At 40.1% G+C, this 19,545-nt stretch overlaps 1 protein-coding gene across 3 annotated transcripts in view; it reads right to left on the reverse strand.

The window, feature by feature from the left end:
• The window catches only part of CCNY (cyclin Y), a 242,147-nt gene that overhangs the window by 37,709 nt on the left and 184,893 nt on the right, over positions 1–19,545 (reverse strand). For all 3 annotated transcript variants that reach the window (XM_004774318.3, XM_004774316.2, XM_004774320.2), the window contains exons 4-7: positions 7,878–7,978; positions 1,644–1,679; positions 452–509; positions 246–365 (exon numbers count right to left, since the gene is read on the reverse strand). In XM_004774318.3, the coding sequence (XP_004774375.1) occupies positions 246–365; positions 452–509; positions 1,644–1,679; positions 7,878–7,978 (315 nt within the window). The remainder of the gene's footprint in view (positions 1–245; positions 366–451; positions 510–1,643; positions 1,680–7,877; positions 7,979–19,545) is intronic.

The following is a 19,545-nucleotide window of genomic DNA, read 5'->3' on the forward strand; positions in this document are numbered from 1 at the left end:
TGTGCATTTAATGTTTCAACATTCATTGGTTTTGAATGTGATTTTACAACTGCCTTTAGGTGGGGACGGTGGAACAGACTTCACCACTCCCCTTTTGGGACATCCATTCTGTACTCTCCCGGGGTGGAGGGGGAGACAACCTTGAAGGCGAAGATGTAGTTTCCCGAGGGTACCTGGTGAGAATCCCTGTTTGCACCCACTCCAGTCATCTAGAGAATGGCTGTGGTCATTGGGAAGGCACTCACCAGGGTGACAATGGCACATTCGGCCGTCAGCTGAGCAGCACTGAACAGTGTCCGAACAAACCGGTAAATCTGCTTCTGCTCTGGGTTGTGTTTATCATAATCTGGTGGCACTTCGGATTTCTGGGGAAGGAAATGTTTTCAGATGACTGGCCACCCAATAAAAACAGAAGAGAAATAATTAAACACTATCAGAAGGAAGAGATTACCGAAAGAGGGTGAAGGTTTTCATCAAAAATATCTAAGAGCATCCTTCCATCTGGGTCCCTGGTGGGGAAAATAAGAGAAAATGGAGTTTACTTTCTGCAAGAATGTCACTCAAAATAAAATAAAAATACATTTTGATTTAACGTATTTCAAAAAACTAAAGTCAATGTTAGATGTCAGAGATGCTACTGGTTATCCACAAATAATCTCTCTTGTGTACAATATTTAATCATTTCTGTTTAAAGACTATGAAATGAAGGTTATAAACCATATTTAGCTGAATTAACCTAAGCAAAAAAAAAAAATCTAGATTTTCATTTTCTGAGTTTTCAAATGAACCAAATCTATGCAAGTGACAAACTTCTTTAAACATCTTGCTTCTCAACAAAGGCTAATGGATATACTTAAACCATCACTATATGGTAGCTGAAAGGAAAGAAGTTCAAGGGTAAAAATGAACATTCAGTTTGCCCTGGAAATTAATTTGAACTTTTCACAACATTTAACTTAAACACTTCATTAAGAGTTTCATGATTTTATACTGAAAAACAAGAGGTAATGTGTAGAAAAGCTTAACTCAGTAGTCCATACATCTCTAAAAGAATGGCTGGTTGTTACAAGGCCAGTAAATGCCATCAAAAGTGGTGACTTGCACTGGATGCACAGTGCCTTGACTTGGGCGCCACAGAGACCACAGCACCTCACTGCGCCGGCTCCTCCTTCATCTGTTCTGTCATCTGACTTCTACCAGAGAGAAGGTTTCTACTACATTAAAATAGTTTACATCTAAATTTATACCGAAGTTCCTTCTCATTTAAAACTATAAACATTTTTTCTCGTGTTGAAGTAGCACATAGTAAATTTTTAAAATAGTAGTTTATAAAAGAAAGACTGTTTAAGCAAATTATACAGAAACTCAAGAGTGAAAAGGAAGCTGGGCATTATCAAGAAGGTTTGCTGTGTTCTGCTGGCTTCAAACACGAACACCCATTTGGTTCCCTCTGACTGAGCTGCTAGCAGTTCAGCACTTACCTGGGAAGTTTTGGTAAATTAAACTAATTCTAGAAATTCCATGACAACACGAGTAAAGAATACAAAGGCTGAAGCAACTAGAACATAAGAGGAAAAAAATAGGAGAAACAATATAGGAGATAATGTGTAATGTTTTTAGTACAAAATTAATCATCCACATACCTGTTTTTGATGTGGTAATATATTGCGAGAGCTACACTGTAAAATAAAATGCAGGGTTCAATGTTTTGTAAGCATATTCAAAATGTTATATATTATCTTTCTGACCATAAATATATAAACTGAAGTAAAAGTCAAACAATTCAACTGAATAGTCCCATTTAATTCAGAACACTAATCAAGAAATCACACTCTCCAAAGGAAGTCAATCTTGTACTCATTCCCTCCAACTATTAAATCTTTTCCAGGAACACAAAAACTTCAAGAGGTATTTAGAAACAAATTCTCTTTCTACTTGAAATTTTAAGCTTTCTTCACTTGTAAAATGCTGGCACTTTGTAAAATCAAATACCATTGGAAATTTCCAACTTAGTACCTCCTAATTTAGAAAAACTATAGTTTCTTTATAACTACCTAAAAATGTGAGTATCACCCACAGTGGTTTGCTGGGGTTTTTTTCCTTTTAAATCAATAACCTCTTGGCAATCCACCTAACTTACTCATTCACTTACTGAAATAGAACTATAACTCTCCCCCCCCCAGATATTATTTTTAGATTTTATTTATTTATTTATTTATTTATTTATTTGTCAGAGAGACGGCAACAGCACAGAGAGCTGCAGGGAGAACAGGCAGAGCCGGGAGAGGGAGAAGCAGGCTCTCTGCTGAGTAGGGAGTCCGATGTAGAACTCAATCCCAGGACCCTGGGATCATGACCTGAGCCAAAGGCAGACGCTTAACCAACTGAGCCACCCAGGAATCCCTATAACTCTTACTTTAACAGTACCTTAAAATTTTATTTTACATTTTAAAAGATGTGAATTTAATGAAGATACTCCCCTCCCCTGAATATTTTTTTCCAAATAATGGTTTACTGATTTAAAAAATGTGTTATATTCATATTGTAGAACTTCTGGAAAATATAGAAGGTATATTAAAAAAAAAAAGTAAACCATCTGCCTAAAGATGACTACTGTTAGCTTGAGATATATAGGTATAGGTATGTATTCCTATTTGGGGCACTTGGGTGGCTCAGTTGGTAAAGCGTCTGCATTCAGCTTGGGTCATGATCCCAGGGTCCTGGGATCAAGTCCCAAATGGGGTTCCCTGCTCAGCAGAGAGCCTGCTTCTCCCTCTCCCTGCCAGTCTGCCTACTTGTGCTCTCTCTCTCTGTGTCAAATAAATAAAATCCTTAAAAGGAAAAAAAGATATCTATTCTTATCTATAAATGATATGTATAAACAGGTTTGCATACTACTTTTTCCTATTAATATTTTTCTTGCCATTAAAATATGTTTTAAAAACATGACTTTAAATGGCTGCTTACAGTCCACTGTATAGCTGCTGAATAACTACTGCCCTGCTACTCAACACTTGTGCCTGGTATTTTGCAATTATAATTAACACCATATTGATACCTTCATAGATAAGTACTTGTGCAACCCCGGGACCATATTATTTCCATAAGGAAACACTCTGTAATTGAAATGATCCAATCTGAAGTCATTAATAATTGTAAGGCTCCCCACATACACTGCCACCAATTTTTGCAGAAAAAGAATGCTGGTTTACTTCCCCACCAGTGTCTGCTGCGACCTCATCCTTGCTGACACTTACCTTGACTATTTTGAAAAACGGTTCTCTAACCAGAGAGGTAAAGAAGTGCGCTTGTTTTCAGTGTGAGTTCCTATGACCACCTATTAAGTTAGCAGGGTTACTCATGTTAACTGGCCTATATATTTTTTTAATTTCCTCTTCTGTAAGTTGTCTAAATCATTCCACTACTTTTGTTTTACTTCAAAATTTACTGAGGAAAACAGAATTTATGCTTAGGCTTCTAAGAATTTCACTAACTGGCTGCATCAGACTGTGCTCTGGGTACTCAGAGCACAGAAACCACCATCCAGGGCACAGAACGCAGGTGGAGGGTTCAATCCAAAACATACCCGCTTACTCAGTGTTGGACTCCAAACAGCTCAAAGGCTCCCTATGACTTCCTATGACAATGACAAGAAACTTCTCATCTTCCAAGGCACTCTCTCTCTCTGGGCATATTCATTCATAGGATTTCAGCTAAGTGTTAAAAGTCCTCTTGAGCAAATGGCAATATATTCTCTTTCTCCTAACATCTGTAAGAGTGTCCAAGCTGACAAAGGAATTATAACTGGGGTGAAAGGGCTTCAGAATTAAAAAATAAAAATTATACAGTTTTCAAGCATATGTTAACAGCCCAGTAGTGAAAAACAGTAGATGTTATCAACTCTATTTCATAAGTGAGAAAAATTCAGGTTCAGACACTGGACACCAGGATTTCTGACTGGTACAGTGGTTTGGGGTCCTTTCGTGCTACCATGTTGCCTCTGGGAAAAGGGAAGAAATTGCTGTTTAATTCATTTAATAGTCATGCTGTGATGATAACTGTTTTCTAATCTAATGTCAGATTTAAACGGATGTTTCATACGACTGGATGTGGTGTAGTGACTAGTTTAATCACTTTAATTGACTGAGGAAGAAAATGGTTCTTGCCTCCTCTATAAGGGAGCATGACACAGGAAAAGTATTTCTGGATAGGGAGAACAAACTGGGTTTAAAACCTGGCTGCTTCATTTATTAGAGTTCATTTACCTCCCAGAGCCTACATTTCCTTACCTACAAAATTAGGACAATTCAACATATATTACAGAGCTATTATAACCAAATTAAATATATAAAAGTGTTATTTCAACCAAAATTCTAAAACAAAATTCATTATCATTATAGTTGTTACCCTAGCACAATTTCAACTCAAGAGGTGTTTTTGCTTCTGCAAATGGAGTGAAATCTTCAGGGCCTCAAGGTCACTATCTTCTGAATCTCCTAAGCCAAAAGCAAAACTGGACGTCATCATGGCCTTAGATCTTCAGGAAAAAGAGAGCCACAATGTAGGACAGTTTCCACTCGAGATGATATCCCCAAAAGTAGGAAAGCCAAGCTCAGAATTCACATACAGCACAGCTCCATGGGCCAGTTTAGTTGGTCATCATGAAAGGAGTAATTGTGGGAAGCACGGGGCAGTCAGCTGAAAATCAATCCCACACTTTGGGCTTTGGAGGCCTGGTCAGTTCTGCTACATCCTCAGAAAATGGTGAGATCTCACCAAAGATGGGCTGGGGTCAAACCAGAGGTATATTTGGACCAAAGGGTTTGCTCAACTGTGTTTGCCACATGGTTGGGAATAAAGAAATGCTATTTTCCTGATGAAGAAAACAAAACAGATTTGTGGCTGTTGGCCCTGTACTTATCCTCGGACCTAGAGCTCAATCAGCAAAGCGCATGACAATCCTGAAACCTCTGAAGACCAAGAGATGGTGGGTTCCGGCAACAAAGAGGAGGTGCAGGGGGTGCAGGCATGCGGGCAAGCAGCTGCTCTCCAACCTTCAGAGGCCAAGGACCATGGGTGATTTGGCCGCTATTGTGCATGGGGCTCCACTGGCCCTAGACCTTTTTCACTCATCATCATTCCTATGCCTGTTATAGGATTTTGGAAGGGAAGATGGAGGTCAGCTGCAGAGGCATGGGGGTTGGTTAGCAAATGCTAAATTCATACCACACAGCTGTTGGCATTTAGGGGAAAGATGGGAAACTCAAGTTCTCAAAAAAGAAATTATGCCTCTGAGAAGAATAAGCACAGAATACCCAAACTTGTTACATTTAAAACTTTTCCTTCACTGTTAGAACAGCACTTGACCCCCATGCATTCCTCAACTAGAATTTGAAAATATGTTTGTTCCTTTGGCAGCCCACATTTTACAGAAGGGTTTTCTTTTAAAAAATTAAGTTAGAAATTGATGGTTAGAAGTCAGAGGATTTTCTCAAAGAAACAAGGTCATACTTGGTTTTCAGGAAGTAAGTTCAGCCCACAGATGCTCACCATGTCCATAATGAAGCTCAAGAGTTTTAATGGTTTTGGTATTTTTAATGTCCCAGGAAAGGGGACCGAGAAAAGAACTTAGATTTAGGGAAAACATAAAAAGGAAAACAGGAGTTTCCTTTAGTTAGGTGTCGGGTTAAGTTCCAGGCAGAGTTCCAGAATAGGAGGGCATTCGGGTTTAGCTTCTTTCTACCCTGCTTTTTGACACGACTCCTTCCGCGTATCCCTCTCCCCTTACACCATCAAAGACGTGGCTAACATTCAGCCAGGCCTGTTAACACCCACGTCTTCTACTCTTCTGCTCCTTGACTACAACACAGCCAAGTGGGATGCAGGCACTTACAGGGAAGGATTTTGATGGTACTACCTCGGTTAGGGTCCACCCTAGTCCCAGGTCCAAAATACAAATAAATGAACTACTGACTGAAGGGATTTCAGGTGATGCAAAGAACATGTCTTCTGGATCAGGGAAGTCACAGTATCTACACTAAATGTTTTGTTTCAACAGTCTACTCTTTAACTGGGCCAGCTTTTAGCTCTCCTTTCTCCATATATTAACCTATAATTTAAAAGTTTCGAGTGAACTTTGGTGGGGGAGGGGAGAGCAATTGTCCACTTACATTAGGAGTTCTCAAACTTGGCTGACTACTAGAATCTCCTAGGGAGGGTATTAAAAATCCAGACACCAGATCTGCCCAGATCTGCAGGGCAAGACATCAAACATCAGCTTACTTCCCAGTTCCCAGAGGACTCCAAGGTGTAACCAGGGCTTCGAACCACTGATTTGCACAGCAGCACATTTATAACTTAGGTGACACTGACATATCCAAGTGTTAGCCAGTTTTCCCACCAGGCTCCTAAGTGTCTATGTCACAACCAGTGGTCATTTTCAGTTATCCAGGGGGAAGTACTGAACAACTGAGTTGGATCCATGTGTAAATCCCAAGAGCTCTCACTGGCCCTGAAAATGAAGGTGCCCTCTGCTCCACCTGGCCTCCCCTCCCGTTGAAGAGGATCCCAGGATTAGAGAGGTTGGCAGCTTTCATTCCAGGCTCTCTGGAACTTGTGTGGACGCCAACAGCTACATGGTACATAGATCCTCAGGGCTTTCCGCTCCTCTCCACAATCACTAATGATTTACTCTAGAAAATACTCCCAAGAAGTGCTGCACTTCTTATTTCCTGGCAGTAAACCGTGCCCCAAAGGCTATGACCTGCAAACCACTTCCCAGCCACAAACATGGACTGTTTGGGTTTATGCCTACTCACCATTTATCATGCCCTAAAATGCCAAGGTAATAAGGGAAGAAGCTGCATTTCTATTTAGATCTTAGAAAACATGCAACCCTTGAGGACAGAAGGCAGCCTCCCTCCAAGTGGCCCCATCTTCCAGCACCTGGAGTGGCTGCTGTCCGCAGAAGACTGACACAGTCCCTGCTGCCTGACTGAGGTTGTGATTTATTGTTACATATGGCCACACTCAGAATAGGGCTTCTAAGCCTGAAAACATGGCCCACTGAAATGAAAGAATACCTCTTATTTAGAAATTTAAACACTTACATCATACACTAACTTGGCCTGTTGTTAAATGTGTAATTTCTTAAACACATATAGAATAAAATACCCCAGGTTTTCTGCAGTTGAAATGATGACCACAGACCCCCAGCACATCAGGTTTTCTGCGATCTCTGTCAAAGGCCATTATTATCACAATGCTAATGGGGGAACATTACAAGAAAAAAGTGTTTCGTCCCTCTTACCTTCCATTTTAAAATAAGGAAACGGAAGCCTGAAAGGGAAAGGATTTTATCCAAAGACTCCCCTTTCCCCTTAAACTCCTCTTTAAAACAAGATTTCAAAGAGAAGTGTCTTACCCAAACCCTCCCTGTTGCTAAAGAGCCAAGATCAGGACTCAGATTTCTCAACTCTGGGCAAATACACTTTCACTGTCAGGCCTGCTTTCTACTGTAGCCCTGAGTCTTAAATGGGACCGCAAAAGCCCCTCTTTATTTCAAAGGTAAAATGTTAGTAGAGTTATTCCAGGATGGCTTTAATAAAAAGTGGGGAGGCAGAAATCAAATACATGTTCTCATCTACATTTAAAATAATTTTTAAATCTGGTCTTTTATGCAAATGGTAATATACACAAATATTTTGGACACCCCACATTTTAACTACCAAAATCACTTTTTAAACAGATATCCTCAATAGTCAAAGGCCTGTCCTCCAGCCCAGTCTTACCACTTCTGGACCCCACAACCAACCAGTTAGCTGTCAGGTTAAGGAACAGAAAAAAGCATTCAGTCAAGCAAAAATGTGTATACCCACCATTTAATTGTATACTTGAGGTTTGGTTGACTGACTGTGCTATCATCTAGGAAAATAGTGGAGCAGGAGCTGTATTTCCTCGCTATTTGTCCTGGAGGATGCTAGAAAACAATGGCAACAAGACAGGACAATTAAATGGGACTCACAATTCTTCCAAGAAACATCATTCCCTTAAACTTGATATCAGACCACAGAAGGAAAATGTTTTAGCAAGAAATATCAATACCACCATCAAGAACAGTACAAAAACACTTTCTTTGTACAGTGAAATCCCTTGTTCTTCTACATGTAAAAGTCACCACCACCATTGCTAGTCCCAAACCTCCTTCACTAGGAGAACAGTACTCTCTTACAAGCAAGCACCGATGAATGTGTTGCAAAATCCACAAAAATCACCTAACCCTGAGGCCCGTGTGAAACAATCAGTACACTGCTCATTACATCAGTGAAAGTGCCTAATCAAGGCAGCATCCTGATTTTATGCATCGAGATCAAGGCAAAGACCCATTGATACCCATTTTCTTTATTCCTGAGTGCGGCTGATTTGGAGGTCATGGAAAATGCAACCAATGTAAATTTAGATCTTCTGGTTTATCAGCTTGACTTCAGGAGGTGAAGTTATAAAGAAAAAAGTATTTCTTGTTAGGGGTGAAACATATTTTAAAGAAGATTATTGGACACTTTTGAAAATACAACCAATGGATGGCCTTCAGGTAGTGTCTGTTCCAACTTATGACTGGTTCTTTCACAAATGTATAAACTTTGAGCTCTTTGAAGCACCTCAGCACTGAAAACTACTTCTGAAACATACTGGTAAAGAAAAGAGAATTTAAATTATACACTGATGATATTCTAATTGAATACTAAGTAGATTTTTGCCAATATGTGGGCGATGTGATTAGTAGACATTACTCCAGATAGTTCTTATTCAAAAGCAAGTTAGGGGGGAAAAAAATCGAATCACCCAAACAAGTTTCCATTTGCCTGGTGCTGTGTTGACAGCCTAAGAGGCATTTTCAGCAACTGATGCAAATAATCTCTTTAGTGCTAGTAAAACTGCCTGCCTCGAGTGCCCACCCGCAACAAATTCCCGTGTCCACACTTGACAAATGTAAAGGAAGCCTCAAAGCTAATCACAGATCAAATGAAAATTTACTTCATTTTTAATAAAGTTTCCTCTGTAATAAAATTATGAAAATATGCAATAGCCTGAGAAATGTAAAACCCATGTATAAACAGAATCTCCCCTCAAAACTAAATAAATGGCAGGCAAGTCGCTATTTCAAGTATCCAGTTCATCAGATCACAGCTAGAGGGCACTGCACTACTGAAACATTATAGCCTTCCCTAGCACTGGTTTATAAATAGCATGTGGGTCAGAAGGAAATAACCAAAGTCAGGAAGGAAATTCAGTTCTCAGGCTTTCCTTCTTAAGCTTACACCCTTTTGTGCCTGGGTAAGAAAAGGGCACAAAGAAAACTCGCAAAGTTGAAGTTACAGTTTGAATGTCAATTTTATGATGGCATTTTCACATCTATCAAATTACAACATTCTCATTACAGTAATCCAAAGGCACTAAAAATAATTTTTTCTCTTCTTAACCTCTTATAGCAATCATATTTAAGTCACATAAAACACATCAAAAACTCAGAACATAAGACAGCTATTAATACAGGCAGCAAGCTTTTAAAGGTCTTAGGAAATTTTTCCTCACCGGTTTAAAATCTACTACAAAACAAAATCTCAACAGGTATTCCATTTAACACAAAAATTCTGTAATCAACTGGTATGTTAATGAAATTTTAGAGACACAGGATAACTTTAGATACAACCCCAACAATGAAGCAAAAGTACAATGAGAATTCACTTCTGTTTCAACTATTCCTTCTGACACATATTTCTCAGGATTAAAACGTGATGGGAACTGCAAAGAGTAAGTAGTTACTCTAAGAAAACTTGAGCACGGGTGTCAAGGAGAGGAGATGAGAGGCGCACGCAGGTGAACATAATCTACCCCCCTTCAATCTAGAAACTCCTGTGAGCCTGTTGGCAGGCACACCCCTGGCACACACAGTCCCTAAGGGTCAGAGGGTTCATTGGACAGGAGTCCCACAGAGCGCAACAGCCTCCTGGCACTCAGGGCTAGTGTGCAGAACCCTACAGTTTGCCAGGGGAACACCAACTAAGCTTTCAAACTCTGTAACAATGTCTAACTTGAAGACAAAGCCTCAGTATTGAGTTACCAAGAGATTTGCAGTTGCAGGATGCCTCATCACTCTGAAATACCATTTGGGTGTGAAGTCACTTGTTGAATGTCAGGACTACAAGATTCAGAGAACGTGTACTTCTCTGGATCCAAAACCCGTGTCACTAAAAAGCTCAAATTTAAAAAGCTCAAATAAATCCATGTCACTAAAAAAATCAAAGAATCCTGCAGCAGAAAAGCTCTGGACTCTGGGGTTGCTCTCCTGTTCTGGGTTCTGTTTTGAACTGTTCTGTGTAGCAGCAGGAAGGCTGAGCCAGCCCAGGCACCAGCACATGCTGATGCGCGGCACCAGTGTGTGTCCAGCAACACAGACAGCGGGAAACATCGGCGATGCCTCTGAAACAACAGACACCTGTACTTCACTGAAACGTGTGTTCTCATGTGTTCAGTATTTTGAATGAGCGCATGGTGCACCAGATATATGGTTCTCGGTTTCAGTATTATCTAACATAATACCACATTAATTTAGTCATCCCATGATTCTGAAAAGTCCATATGCTTGGACATGTGTATGTTTGGATATATGAAATCTTCCAATTAGGCTCCAGTCTTTGCTCATAAGTTACACAGCCATACGATGCCCTGGGGAAGAGCTGTCAAGAAGACAGGTGAATCAGACTCAGCCAGAACTCACGCCATGAGCTGGCGCGTCACTTAGCCTCCCTCTCTGCACTTCCACTTCCCTGTCTGTGAGACAGAGATGAAGATGCAGATCCTACCTCCCAGGGGCATAATGAGGAGGAAATGAGGTCATATTTATAATGTGCTCAGAACATGGCCAGTGCGTGAGAAGCATTACATCAGTCCCTGTTAAATAAGAACATTAAATATGTCCAGAAAAGTGATGGGAATGCTTTTTTGTGCTAATGTCTGTAACATACTAGAAATACACAGAACAAAATACCTAAGACAATGTTTTACTGGAAATGGAAGGGCACAACAGTTTCGTTGGCTGGCTCAGATAGATGGTACCAAGAAGGCCAGTCTTATTACAGTGACATTACAGTAGATACTGTATGTCAAGCATAAACTGTGTGGAGGGGGAGCAGAGAACAGTCCAATTAGTGAAAAGCCCAATTACGTACTGCAAGGAAATAAATGCTCTAAACTATTATTCAAAATATTTTCAGAAAATAAAAATTTTTATCTTTGTAATGTGTATATTTTACAAATTACAAATAGTGTATCTTTTACAAAGTAATAAATACGTGGCATAAAGCCTTAGAACTGGAGTGAAGATCATCTAGTCCACCTATTAACATAACGTCCACAGTATAAAATAACCTATTATTTACGGCCAGACCCACTAACACACAATTGTTGGACCGTGTATTTAAGAAGATTTTATTGAAGAGTTATCATGTGTCCCAAATAATGAGATCATTCCTTTCTGTGATTCCAATTAGATGTCTGTCAGATACAAAAATATGTAAATATACACTCACATATGCACACAGGCACACAAAATCCAAGTGCAGGACAAAGAAAAATGGGGTACAGGGATAAGACCACCACTGGACCCCAACTATCCCAACCCCCACCTTCCCAGGTCCTCTGTCAGCGCCTCACTCTGAGCTCCCGCAGGCAGCATGCACTGCAAAGAACTGAGAGGCCATGAGGCAGTATCCGCTCACTTTACTCCTTCCTCCCTGCCAAATACCTACACGCACTGCCCTCCTCACCCCCAGTGGAAGACCTACCATTCTCCAGGCCAGGGCTAGTAAATGACTCCACCTCTTCAAATTTTCTAGAACTTGGCTCACACTCCACATGCAACACCCATTCACAAAGACCCCCCAGCTGCTATTGCAATGAGGGCTTTCCAGCCTGAGTGCTCTCCTAGTGTCCTTCTATCTTTCTGGCTACCTAGTCCCTTTTTGTGGACTCCAATTCTCTCAACTCCCTGGAAGGTGATAATCTTTTCTTCCCCCTGTACACTCTCTCCCAGGGGATCCTCCTGTAGCCCCATTAGTTCAACTTCCTTCTGCTCTCCTTTGAGTCCCAAATCTCTCTTCTTTGGCCCAACCCCTCTTCTGAGTTCTCCACCTAAATGTTCCTCATAGACACCTCAAATGACAAACGAATCTCTTTTTCCATTCAATTATAATGACTTAAAACCAGAAATCCACAAATATTCTTAAATATTTTATCTTTCCTTTGGTCTCCTTGCATTGATTCCACCTCCTAAATACATTTCAAAAGCATTTGCCTCTACATCCCTCCAGCCACTAACTGGTATATATGAATGGCCTCCATCACTTCTCACCCACATTACCATTGAAGCCATCCTGTCTCTAGGCTCATTCCTCTCCAACCAGTCTTCCTCTGATGTTGTGATCTTTCTACAAAGCAAATCAGATCATGTCCCCTCCCTGCTTAAATGATTCGGAGATTCTCCATTGCAGGGAGGGGACATTTGTTGTCTCTTCATGTCCCCAGGTCACCACTCACTTCTTCCTTCCACATACACTACACTTAGATATAATTAAATGGTGACATGATGACAATAACAACAACAACTTTTATTTAATAGCCATTAAATAAAAGCCAGTAGTATTCTGGATACTTTACATGTGTCCATTTACAGCTCACAAACACCTAGCAAGGCAGGCAGGATTCTCATTTTATAGGTAAGTCAAAGGAGGTCAGAGAAATTAAGTAATGTTTCCAAGGTCAAATGTAAGACACCAGAATTCACATTTGTGAACAAATCTGCCTGACTCCAAAGTCCATGCTTTCCTACCAACACCAGAAAGGAGAGTGCCATGTATTAAGAAGCTGGCAAACAGGCAAACAAGCTTGGCGAACAGCCAAGGGCTCTTGCCATTGGACAGAGAAATAATAATGACACACTCAGGACAAACTGCTGTGAGACAGTGACTGGCAAAACAAAGGGGCCAAAGTCCTAGCTCTCTTGTGGTCCTGCTGGGAACTAATGTGTACGAGATACTCCAGTACAGGTGAAGCGAGGGTATGGCTGGAGTCTGAAAGCCTTGAGTTCAGGATGTAGCTCTGTCACTCATTAGTTATGTAAACTTGGGCAAGGTAGTTAAGTAGGATGATGACATGTCCTGGCTTCCTGGGGGACAGTCCGAGTTTGCCCCTGCTGTCTTGAGTAACCAATAACCGCGTCCCTTTTCACATTTAAGAGTCCTAGTTTGGGCAATAAATTTTAAGGTCACCATATGCTTTACTTCCCCTATCTTCAATGCCTTCATCTGTAAAATAAGCAGAGCTGACCCACCCCTCATCATTGTGCTGTGAGGGCTATCCCAGGGTAACACGTGGGTGCTGACCACATGGACATGCTCAATGAGTATTATTAAGTCACTTAATAACACTTGGCCTCTGTGTTTTAACTTCCCATTTTCAATGGTTGGACAAGACTGACCTACTATTTCTTAGGGTTTGTTAGGATCTAATAAAAATAAAGCATTAGAAAATATGAGGTAATATCATTAGAGGAAAAAAGTTGTAAAAGTTTGGAAACCAAATCAAATCTCCAAAAATGAACATTCCCTTGTTTTTTTAAAACCATGACCTTCATTGAGAAAGCTAGTTTCCCAGAGCACAGAGAAATGAACTTTGCTCTAGTATTCCTTTATTACAATTAACTAAAGGTCTGATGGGTGCAAAATACATGTGGGAAGAACACAGAACAGATGGGAAAAGGGCACTACCACCACCTGAACACTCATGATGTGTAGACAGTCCCAAGACCATGAAGGCAGGGTGTGGTAGTTCCCTCATTAAATGAAGAAAGTATTTTTGTCCAAGTCACACAGCCAATATGGAGTGGACACAAGGACATTCTTGCAACACCTAAGTCCATACAAACCCCCTTATCCAAGTGGGCAGAAGCACTTACAGCTGAGAGGAGGGCCACGAGAAAGGAGAACTCTACTAGCATCCTTCCAATACCACGAGAGGCCTCAGAAACACAATGACAAAAGAACAGAACAAACAAAAGGAAGACCCCTCATCTTTGATCTCAAGGTATTGACAAACTAATATTCATGGAAAGAAAAAGGGAGACTGAACAGCTTTTAGCAGGATCAATTTTTTAGAGCAGGGAAAGACTACAAGTTCTCAAAGACTAAAAGGAAAAGCAAACATCCATGGAATTAAGAACAGAAGCAGACAAAATCATTAATTTATGAAGGCAGAAAATAAACCAACATTGGATTTCAAGAATAAAAACTGGGCAAATGCCAGCACTGAGGTCAAATCTTGCTCTACTGTGGGTCATGCATGCTGTCGCTACAAAATAATTACATTCACATTGTACTTCAATCCCCGGTCAAAGCTTGGTTTTATTATGGCTCAGTGTACCAACTCTCAATGAGAAGTACCTTTTGTCATTAAATTTCTGGCTGCGAGCAAAATCCAGAAATATAATCTTTTAGGCCCGACACCACCTGAGGTGGAAAGATTTCCCTGATAGCACTGAAGGCATGTGGTGCTGCCCCGGGCCTCGCAGTCCCTCAGGAGGCTTTTGCACAGCAACTGGCATAGGGTGTATTTTTTGCCGCCTGAGTTCCTTCTGCAGCTACAAACGAAACAAGGGGTTCATTTCTGAAATAACATTTTTCTATTACTTCATTTCTTAAATGCAATGGTGTATACAGTCCACACTACATTTTCTGGGGTAGGGTGGGGGTGGGAAATGAGCATATCCCAAAATGCTAGGCGTAAAGTAGGGTGGATGTTTATCCAATGTAGGTCTTAACATTTTTTATTTACAGAAAGACTCAAAAATGGGTTAGACTTGGGGCACCCGAGTGGCTCAGTTGTTAAGTGTCTGCCTTCGGCACAGATCATGATTCCAGGGTCCTGGGATCTAGCCCCGTGTTGGGCTCCCTGCTCAGGGGGAAGCCTGCTTCTCCCTCTCCTGCTTGCCCTGCTGTGTTCCTTTTCTCACTTGCTCTCTATGTCAAATAAATACAAATCTTTAAAAAAGGTTAGACTTGTCTGAGTATATAAGAAATTCAAGCTTCCTTCCCAGTTCATTTGAGTTCACTCTTCTACACAATTAGGAAACTGTTGCAGAAGCTCCAATATGCACAATGCAAATGTTTAAGAGCCCACACATATCCTATCTCCACTGCCATTCATAACTATCCTGCGAGACAATTCTGGGAGGTAAGCAATAGCACTCCTTTTTTGGGTGACAGAATCAAAGCACTGTACCAAGTCATACAGGAACCAGGCATCACGAAGTGGCACTGTGTCAGAACACTTAGACTTCAGAACACTTAGACTTCAGGCCACCTAACTCCTAATAAAGTGTTCTTGCTACACCAACCTGTTCTGAAGCATCGTCTGTTCAAAATTCCTAATGAATGCAGTTATAGTCATACTGGTAAAAATGTTTCTGGTTCCAGAAGGTGATTTCTTCTCTTGGGAAAAGTTTAAAAAATAAAAGAAGGAAGTAAAGAAAAAAAGAGTTGCGATTTGAAGAAAAAAGTAAGAGTTGCAATATATTTTTCATAAAAGGAGAAAACAGTTAAAAACCAAAAGCAAGAAAATTGTTGATCAGAGTTTAAAACTGAAGTCATAGGACTGCAGCCACAATATGAAAAGCCAAAGACCAACTACTCTGAAAAACAGTTCGGCAATTCCTCAAAATGTTAAATATAGAATGGTCATATATCCCAGCAATTCTACTCCAAGGTATATGCCCAAGAGAAATGAAAATACATGTGCACACAAAAACTTGTACAAGAATGTCCATAGCAGCATTATTCCTAATAGCAAAAAGGTGGAAACCACTCAAATGTCCATCAACAGATGAACAGGTAGATAAAATATGGCCTAGCCATATGATGGAACAGTATTTGCCATAAAAAGGAACAGATTTCTAACATAAACTAAGTCAATATGGATACACCCTGAAAACATGCTAAAGAAAGAAGTCTGTCACAAAAGGCTACATAATGTAGGATGAGATTTATATGAAATTTCCAGAAGAGACAAATCTGGAGAGGCAGGAAGCAGAGTAGTGGTTGCCAGGAGCTGAGGGGAGATGAAGAACAGAGAATGACTGCTAATGAATACAAGGTTTCTTTTTGGGGTAATGAGTACATTCTAAAAATTGACTGTGGTAATGGTTGTACAACTTTATGAATATACTAAAAACCATTAAATTGTATACTTTAACAGGGTGAATTTTGTGATATGTAAATTATATCTCAATAAAGGTTTTTTTAATATATTTTTCATAGAAGGAAAAAATAGTTAAAAACCAAAAGCAAGAAAACACCTGGTGGAATGGACCAGAACTGGAAATTAAAATATCAGCAGAAATGATTTCTAAACGTCTCTTTGCTATTTGCTGAATGGGCCAGTGAGAAGCACTGATATCCAACAACAAGAAGTACATATGACGTCTAGATCTGGGTTTCTAATGGTCTTGTCACCACAGTGGGGAAAAAAAAAAAAAATCAGGGCTCCCTGGAGAAATGGCTGATTTCAGGGCTGATCCAAGGAGGTACAAGGTGAGCCTGAAATATCTTAGTGTGCCAAAAAGCAAGAGAGTGCTTTTAAAAAAAAAAAAAAAGCTGGAGCATGCCACAAGAACACAGAGCCAGTTTGAAAAGACTGCCACTAGACAAATCAAGGGAAATGTAAGCATCAAAATAATTAAGGACAGGAATGGCTATAAATCACTGAAAAACCAGGAATCCAGAATTCTACACTAAAGATGGATGGATGGTAGAATGGGTGGATGGGAAGAAAGTGGGAAGAAAGGGGTCCCCTGAGAGCAAAATGATGACTGCCACATGGGAAGGAAGCAATGGAGCTGGAAAATCAGCATTCTGCAACCAAAATATAAAGACTGGTTCGAGCAAGAATGATCAACAGATGCTAAATCTGGGGTTGGAGATAGGCAACAGGATATCTGTACGGCCCAAAGACTGCTTATTGGTTGGCAGGGGGAAGGCATTAGGTACTGGGTAGAGAATCTGGACAACACCTGGCAGGGTGATCAAAATCAACATCACCACTGAAGCCAGAAGGATATCGTGTCTCCAGATTTGAAACACTAAGAAGCGCAAGGGAGCATTCCATGAAGAATTCTGGCTGCAAATGCTTTCCTAAGTCCTTCACTCAAATCCAAAATGAGAAGCATTTTGTTTAAAAAAAAAACAAAAACAAAAACAAAAACTGGGGCACCTAGGTGGCCTAATCAGTTAAGCATCTGACTCCTGGTTTCAGCTCAGGTCATGAACTCACGGGTCAGGTCATGAGACTGAGCCCTGTGTTGGGCTCTAGGCTGAGTGGAGAGTCTGCTGGAAGCTTCCCTCCCTCTAGCCCCTCCTGAAATAAATAAATAAATAAACCTTTAAAACAAACAAACAAACAAACAAAAAACACCAGGCCCTATATTCTTCAACAATGTCAGTGTTATGGAAGACAAAGAAAGGCTGAGGATCTCTCCAGATTAAAGGACACTGAGAGGGCATACCCACTAAATGCCATGCGCGGATCCTGGATTGAAAGCGGTACCAGAGAAAAACATGCTACACAGGACATTATGAGGCCACTTAACACAGTTGGATTATGGACAGTAATAAGTATAATAACTAATAAAAAGAATTTTGCAAATGTTAAGTTCTTGATTTTGATAACAATATTGTAGTTATACAGAGAATAGCCTCATTCTTAGGAAATACACAGTAGAGTAGTAAGGATGTAAAGGGAATGATGTACTCCCTAACAATTCAGAAGAAAATACACAGGCTAATGATCAGAGGATGGGCAGAAAGTGAAAAAACACTGGCTTAAAAGTGGTAAATCTAGGTAAAGGGTATATAGGAATTTGTTGTACTATTATTATTACAACTTTTTTAAGTCTGAAATTTTTCTAGAAAAAGTTAAATATATACATGTGTAAAAAGTTCCATGTTTATATGACTATACATGTAACACATATAACTTTATGTAACATACATATATATAACAATGTTTATATAAAGTAGAAGAACAGACTGTAACGCAGAGATGCTGGGGTGGGAGCCTCTGCTTAAAGGGTAAGGGGCAAGACAGTCTGCTTCTTAAAGGGCTTTTCTGGCCAACTCCATACTCTTTCTCAGCCTTCTGTTTTTTCTTTGCTTTCTCTACTCTAGAAACTCCTAAGTGAGGTGATAAAATTAAAAATGAGGTTAAGAGCAAAACGTGAAAAATAAAATGGCAGTAGTAAAGTGGGTGCCTGTCCAGCTTACATAAGGAACAGCTATGTCCCATCTACCCTTAGTAAATGACAACAAAGGAACTGGGAAGTCACAGACTGAAATCATGTAAGAACAGCTCCTTCCACCCCTACAGGAGTGTCTAAACAATGTGAAAAACAGGCAGCCATGGTCAAGAATTTGTGCTGGCTTCTTCACAGATGAGATCTTAACAGCATATACAAAAGACCAGGGTTTCAAACAGGGCAACCCCCAACCAACATTATTGCCCTGAATTTTCTAGGACAAATCCTAACACTGGTTCAGTGACTCCTTCACTTGCATGTCTTAACAAGGACAATATAGTTCTCAAAATGACCTGTGAAGGCACGAGAGAAGCAGTTTCACCTGTTGGTTATCCTGTATTTGCAGACCCCATCACATTTTACCAGCCACCCTTTATTTGTGCACGTAATGAGTGGCCGAATGAAGAAAGGGAAGGGTGGGTGAGGAGGAAATAGGAAAGAAACAAGTGTTTCATAGACATAACCAAGACACTGAGGACCTGACACCTTGTACCAACTTCTCATCTGTATCAACATTATCAGTGTGCACACCATTATCATTTCTTGATACTCTTAAAAAAAAAAAACAGATAAAATAACAAAGTGTGCCCCCTCTTTCAATATCCTGTGTCAAGCAGAGTGAGTGTGTGTGAACCAGAGTTAAATAAGGTTCCCTTAGTGAACTGTGAAAATCCTATATGCTTGTATTACTACAACTTTCCTATAAATTTGAAATTATTTCAAAATATAGGTTGGATCTTTTGATCTTCCTGAACTTTTAAAATCTTACTGAGATTAAAATCTTAGTGAAGCTTTCTTCACACTGTCCAAGCATATTGTATTAATGCTAACATAGCATTTACTCAATAAATTTGTGTCCTATTATGAGCAAATTTCCCAAAGACGCAAAGCAAGTTTTAGAATTTTTAAAATTTCAGTCCCTGGATCAAACTCATTCGTCATTCTTGGACTTTTATGGCTTAACAGATGGAGACTATAATGGAATAGACACTGTTAGAGAAGGTATCTACTCCTATCCCACTCAACGCTAGATGGCAGAAATCAACTCAGAATTTAACTATTTAAGAAGACCATCAACTCTCTATACAGCAGTATCCCCAAACAAAGCTGAGGAGAATGTATTCCACCCTGATCTTTACAATTAT

Source organism: Mustela putorius, unplaced genomic scaffold (assembly GCF_011764305.1).
Source record: "Mustela putorius furo isolate JIRA1106 unplaced genomic scaffold, ASM1176430v1.1 tig00003913_pilon_pilon_pilon, whole genome shotgun sequence".
NCBI lineage: Eukaryota > Metazoa > Chordata > Mammalia > Carnivora > Mustelidae > Mustela > Mustela putorius.